Source organism: Acanthisitta chloris, unplaced genomic scaffold, assembly GCF_000695815.1.
Source record: "Acanthisitta chloris isolate BGI_N310 unplaced genomic scaffold, ASM69581v1 scaffold2408, whole genome shotgun sequence".
Taxonomy (NCBI): domain Eukaryota; kingdom Metazoa; phylum Chordata; class Aves; order Passeriformes; family Acanthisittidae; genus Acanthisitta; species Acanthisitta chloris.
The window spans coordinates 994-7,352 of record NW_008687395.1 but is presented as its reverse complement, the minus strand read 5'-3'; the positions used below and the strand labels follow the sequence as shown (position 1 = coordinate 7,352).

At 50.8% G+C, this 6,359-nt stretch overlaps 1 protein-coding gene across 1 annotated transcript; it reads right to left on the bottom strand.

Annotated features, from left to right (window-relative positions):
• Positions 1-385: 385 nt before the first annotated feature.
• Positions 386-6,083, bottom strand: ACAD8 (acyl-CoA dehydrogenase family, member 8; the record flags this gene model as incomplete). The annotated part of the gene is made up of 10 exons (XM_009080554.1): positions 386-438; positions 1,151-1,253; positions 2,453-2,605; positions 2,816-2,913; positions 3,018-3,153; positions 3,842-3,979; positions 4,224-4,300; positions 4,562-4,671; positions 5,394-5,563; positions 5,967-6,083. Coding segments are annotated over 10 exons (1,155 nt in total), but the record flags the coding sequence as incomplete, so codon positions are not given.
• Between the last annotated feature and the right edge of the window lie 276 nt (positions 6,084-6,359).

Genomic DNA, 6,359 nt, shown 5'->3' with positions numbered 1-6,359 from the left:
TGGGATCAGGCTGCACCTCTGCCTGAGGTTCCACTCCAGTCCTGGCTTGGCAGAGGAGAGCAGAAGGTTTAGTGTCTTCTCTTTCCCAGGAGAATGGGTGACAAGCAGGCTAAGGAGCAAGATGTGGAGACAGAGGGTTGTATTCACAACTGTGATTTATGTCTTGAGGCTGCACAATGCACCAGCCTGGTGCCAGCAGCTCTGCCAGGCACAGAGTGCAGCTGTGGCATCCAGCTGTGCTCCCAGTCAGTGTAAGGCAGAAAGGCTGTTTCCACTGGGATATCCCCCTCTCCGCTCCCTGGGAGAGAGCTGGTTAGCAGGGGAGGGAAACAGGCTGAGCTGTAACAGGTGAAGGAGTTTGAAGGCTGGAAACTGGCTCCTGGCTTCAGCCCTGTAGCAGACTCCTGGCCACAATCATCCGCATGACCTCGTTGGTACCTGCAGCAAAGATGCAAGGGAAAGACAGTTAAGAGATGGGCCAGATTTGCTTGATCTCCACAGAGAAGCTCTTCCCACCAGCTGAGGAGGCATTTAGGAGGTGTTGGGCCAAAGCAGAACTGCCAAGTGCCAGCACATTACTTGGGAAACTCTTCAGGTGCTGGTGCTTCTTTTGTTTGGGCATTGGGAGGATGCAGGCACTGAGCAGAGCTGGATTGATCCCAGCACCCAAGCACAGAGCTTGGGTGCTGGGATCCCAGTATGGAAAAGTGTGTGTCTTATCAGGTACACTGGTTGTAGGCGAATGGGTTTCAAAGGAGTGAAAACAAAGTACTTAGGAGGCCAAACTGAGATTAGAAAAGGCCAAACACTGTTAGGGACATGACATCAGAGAGTGCAGAATCACAGGAAAGGAATTGTTAGGGAGAATCAACACATGTCTAGGAGTAATGGGATGAAACTGGACAGAGGCACTGCTAACATGACAACAAGATATCTTCCTCTGCTGTAAGGCTCTTAAAATAGACAGTAACTGCTCCAACACACCCAGAGCTCCCGGCCAGGGGACTCACACACGCAGGGCACGCAGGGGCACTTCATGCTCAGATCAACAGGACTCTGAAACCCAAGAATCAGAGAGTGGTGGGGGCCTCTGGAGGGGGCTTTCTCTCCTGACCCCTGCCAAGTCGCTGGTGGTAAGAGTTTCTTTTACCTTCCAGGATTTGGTGGACTCTGACGTCTCGCACGAACTGCTGCACCGCGTAATCCTTCAGGTAGCCGTAGCCGCCGTGCATCTGCAGAGCCTGGTTACAGATCTGAGGGGACAACATCGCTGCTGAAGGGACTTGTCGAGGACACAGCAGTGCCAAAAGCCTGGTAAGAACCCAGGAACCTGGGCTTGGTTTTTATCCTGGTCAACTCATCTCATCCCTTAAAACCGTGCTGTGATGCCAAGGCTCTGCTGTCTCAGTGCTGCTCTGGTGTTATCACGTTACGTAAGTGCTGTTTCACATTAGGGGCGCGTTTATGTGAACAAAAAACACCCAGGAATGGGAATTTCTAGGGAATTTCCAGGGAATAAGGAGATTTTAGGTGCATTTCTGTGTGCCGAACCGCCCGATCGCCACCTGGTGGCCACTCAGGGAAGTGGCCCGTGTTGGTTTCCATGGAAACACGACTCCCTCTGCCCCATCTGTCAATTTGGGATGGAAACCGACAAACAGCAAAAATACAGAGTGCTGAGAAAATGGGATAGCTTCTAAATAGCTTCCGGAGCCGAGGGAATGGCCTGAGGTTGTGTCAGGGGTTAGGTTGGATGTTCGGAAAAGGTTCTCTCAAGAGTGTTTGGGCAGTGGTTACAGCCCCAAGCCTGACACAGCTCAAGGAGTATTTGGATGATGCTTTCAGGCACAGGGTGTGATTTTTGGGGTGTCCTGTGCAGAGCCAAGGGCTGGACTCAATGACCCTTATGGGACCCTTCCAACTCCTCCTGTGATTCTGTAAATGACACTGATCTAGGGAGTGTCAAGGGGCAGGTTTTCTTTGCCTTTTTCTCCCTTCTTGCTTTCCCTTTTCAGGGACATTTAGGAGTAACATGTTTTTCAGTTGTCTAGGAAAGACCATTTGCTCCTTAGGAATGCTCACCCTGCAATATGCACGTTAACCTTTCGAAATCAAAATGCTCTACTCCCTGTCCTGTCTCCCTACTTGGGACCCTAGGAAATAAGAGTAGAAAGCACTGTGGAGAGGCTAATCCTGGAGCCTCCACAGGGTGTCTTCCAACACATCCTGTCCCTGAAATGAGGCTTCTGGCTCAGTGGACATGCTCAAGTCTGGGTCACTACAGCATCAAACTTCTTCCTAATGGTTCTAAAGATCTTCAGGGTAATGGTTGGACACGATGATCTTAGAGTTCTCCTCCAACCTTGATGATTCTATGATTCCTGACACCCTGGGCACCAAGAGGTGTCTGCAAGCTTTCAGTGATGACACAACTGATGTTTGAGTAACCTACCACGAAGCATTCATCGGTGGCAAAGAGCTTGGCCATGGAGCAGAGCACGGCCGCGTCCTCCCGTCCCTCCTGCAGCGCCCGCGCGGCGTTGCGAACCATCAGCCGTGCTGCCACCAGCCTCGTGGCCATCTCTGCCAGCCTGAACTGCAGGTACTGCCAGCACAGAGGAGACATTGGGTCAACATCCACGGAGGAGCCTGAGCCACAGCCCCACTCCCTGCAGGCAGGGCTCAGGCTTCACACGCTTCTTTGCTCAGCAAGAGCATGTTCCTGATTTTGCCCCTGGGTGGTGGGGCCTTTGCTTGTTCAGCCGGCTATGAGGAATTGCACCATTCTGGAGTGCAGAGCTGATGGAAGGTTTACCTGATTGTTTGCCAGGGGTTCCCCAAACTGTTTGCGGACAGTGAGGTGCTCCTGAGTCAGCAGGACGGAGGCGTGAGCAGCTCCTAATGAACAAGAAGCTGGTGGGAGAGAAGACAAGGACACAGAGTGAATATGAAGCTCATTTAGATGGGCAACAAGATGCTGCTGCCTTCCTCCCCTTGCCCTCAGCTGCCCCTCTCACCAATGTTTATCCTGCCTCCGTTCAGCCCCTGCATGGCGATGCTGAAGCCTTGCCCTTCAGCTCCCAGGCGGTTGCCCACAGGGACAACACAGTCCTCGAAGATCACAGCCCGAGTTGGTTGGGAATTCCAGCCTACCTGGGAAAAAACAGAGCACCTTCCAGCCTGCCTGAGGAGCAGCACACCTCCAGCTCCCACAGAGAACCACCCAAGCTGCTCTCAACCCCTCTCAGTCTCATTGCCGAGCTGCCACAGAGCTCCTGTGGTCTGTGTGGTTTGGCCTCAGTGTGGAGATTGGAATGTATTTGAGGAGAGGCACAGATCCAATGAACCTCAATGTTCCTGAGACTAAAATCACTTACCAAAGAGATGGGTATTGGGCAAACTTCACCAAAGCTGGATTTGGCTTGGTAAAACCATGCCAGGCTGGGACTTCAGTCTCATCCAATAGATCCCTAATGCTTTGCATTTTTAAGCTCTCCAATAGATCCCTAATGCTTTGCATTTGTGAGCTAGTCAGGACAAGAGGACATAGCCTCAAGCTATGCCAGAGGAGGTTCAGGTTGGACATTAGGATGTATTTCATCACTGAGAGGATTGTCAGGCATTGGAATGTGCTGCCCAGGGAGGTGGTGGAGTCACTGTCCCTGGAGGTGTTTCAGAAACAACTGGATATGGCACTTAGTGCTCTGGTCTAGTAGACAAGGTGGTGATGGGTCACAGGTTGGACTCAATGATCTCAGAGATCTTTTCCAACCTCAACGATTCTGTGATCTCTCCTGCCACTTCCCTCAAGCACATAGGAAGTCCAAATCAAGCCTCTTACCTTCTTCTCTTTCTTGCCAAAGCTGAGCCCTGGTGTCCCCTTCTCCAGCACCAGGCAGGAGATGCCCTTGGGGCCTGGACCTCCTGTGCGACACATGACCACGTACACATCGGTGTCACCTCCCCCACTGATGAAAGCCTGCAGAAGGGCACAAAAAACCAAGCTAACCCTGAGCCTGCAGCACCAACTGGAGTACAAAGACGGAAAGGCAAAGACCCCACGGCCAGGAGGACCAGGAGGGACCCAACTGTACTAAGCTCAGGTGAATCCTCTGCAGAGCATGTCCTGTCTTGGGAGAGGTGTGAAGATAGTAGGGAATGGGAAGGATGGTGAGACCCAGGCCCCGGTGTGCATTGCAGCTTTAGCAGGAGCAAAGAGGTACCTTGGAGCCATTCAGGACGTAGTTGTCCCCTTTCTTCTGAGCTGAGGTCAGCAGGGAAGCTGCATCACTTCCACTCCCTGTTTGAGAGGTAAGGAAGCAGCCAGTGAAGCAGAGGATCCAAAGCCTACAAATTCTCCCTGGGATCATACCCACTGACTCCTGGGCTTGTACCACAAGCATCTCAGCAATCATCATCTTCCCCTCCCCAACGTCTCAGTGATTGCCCAAATGAACATGACAAGAAACTTTTCACCTCCAGCTCCATGCAATGTTCATGTCCAGTTAAACTATGCTAGGAGCATAGGAAAGGAGAAGGTTTCCTGCTTGAGGATGCTCACCTGGCTCAGTCAGGCAGTAAGAGGCAAATTTTTCCATGCTACAGAGTGATGGGCAGAACTTGTGCCGCTGTTCCTCATTGCCAAAGGTGTCAATCATCCACACACACATGCTGGGAGGAGAAGAGAAGGAGCAGCATTACAGGATGTGAACACAGCCTGAGGAGGAAGGCAGGTCATACAAGAACATCCCTGGCTGAACAGCAAAGCTCCATGGAGTTGAGCCACAAGCCCTGAGGCCTGAAAGTGTATTGCTTCAGCTCAAACCAGGACAAAGTGAGGTGTCATGGAAGGAGGAGGAGGAAGATCACCTTCCATTCACCACAGATTCACTGCTGGAACAGCAGGTTCCTATTTAATAGCCTCAGTGCTCCCTGCCATGCTCAGCCCTACTCTCTCTTCAGATAACTGCACTTGGAAGGAGGAGGCATCATCATTCCAGCTTTCTGTGCCAAGTGAGCCCATCACTGAGCAGGTCTGTACAAGCAGGACAGGGCCCTGGTATCAGGTGGTGCCTCTGGGCTCTGTCACAGCACAGCCAACGCACAAAGGCTTTTTCCAGGCAGGTTACTATCTATAGACAGCTTAAGTGGAAGAGCAGGGAACAAAATCCAGAACTTAATCCCATCTTGTATTCCACAAAGCTAAAATTACTTCTTGGTGGCATCTCAGTTCTTGTGGCCTATTTGCTGATGTCCATCAAGGGATCCTCACAGGGGTGTGTCTACTGGAGGTAAATAATAAGCAGCACCAAGAGAGCTGTTTCCAGCTGGATTTAGAGCCCACACACCAGCTGTGTTTTCCAGCCAGGCTGACACTCCACAGACACACTCACTTGTGGATGCTCATGTAAGCAGTGGTGCTGGTACATCCTGTTGACAAAGCTTCAAAGATGATGGAGGTGTCAAGTCGTGACAATCCAGAGCCACCAACATCTGGTTTCACATAGATCCCACCGAATCCCAGCTGGGCTGCCTTCCTCATGGTCTCCACTGGGAATATTTCCTGTTGGGGCAGGCAGAGATATCCCAAGTGAATATTCATCACCAATTCAATCTCAGTATTTAGTCTCTTTCGGTACATCTGGGTGACCAAGTCCAGTCCCACACTCCTGCAGAGTTTAAGGTGATTCAGGTGGGTTAAGGAAGAGGTGGATACCTATACAGATACATCCCATCTTCAGGAGTAAATCCAGGATGCAGGTGATTGAATAACCTGGCTAGGAAAGCTTCGGAGTCTTTGTGATGACTTCCCACCACAGCTACAGCAGCATCATCAATGAAAATCATTACAGATGACATGACAGCACCAAGGAGCTATAGTAGGAAACCCTTCAGTGAGACCCAAGGATCATAACATGGTAAGGGAGGACAAAGTGAGCAGAACAACTCTTCTGAGGCTCTCATACCTTTTCATCCCACTCAGCCATGTAAGGAGCCATCTCCTTGGCAGCAAAATCAAGGGCAACTTTTTGGAATTCCTTCTGATCCTCAGTCAGCCCAATGGATGCTATAAAAGCAGGAGGAGATCAGAAAACATGTCTGTTGCAGGAAAGTGAGCACAACCACCTCTTCTATACCCCAGACAACTCCAAAGTGCCCCTGAACTCAGACAAACAGTTCAGGGCTCTGCTGCAAGGACCATTTATTTCTCTTCCTCCCCTAAATTTCAATACTACTTCAATTCTAAATGTTGTTACATTTAAACATGGAAGCGATTTGTCTGCTAAGTTTTCTGGAACCAAAATGGTTTGGGCTAGAAAGGACCCTAAGCACCATCTCATCCCACTCCTGTGCCATGC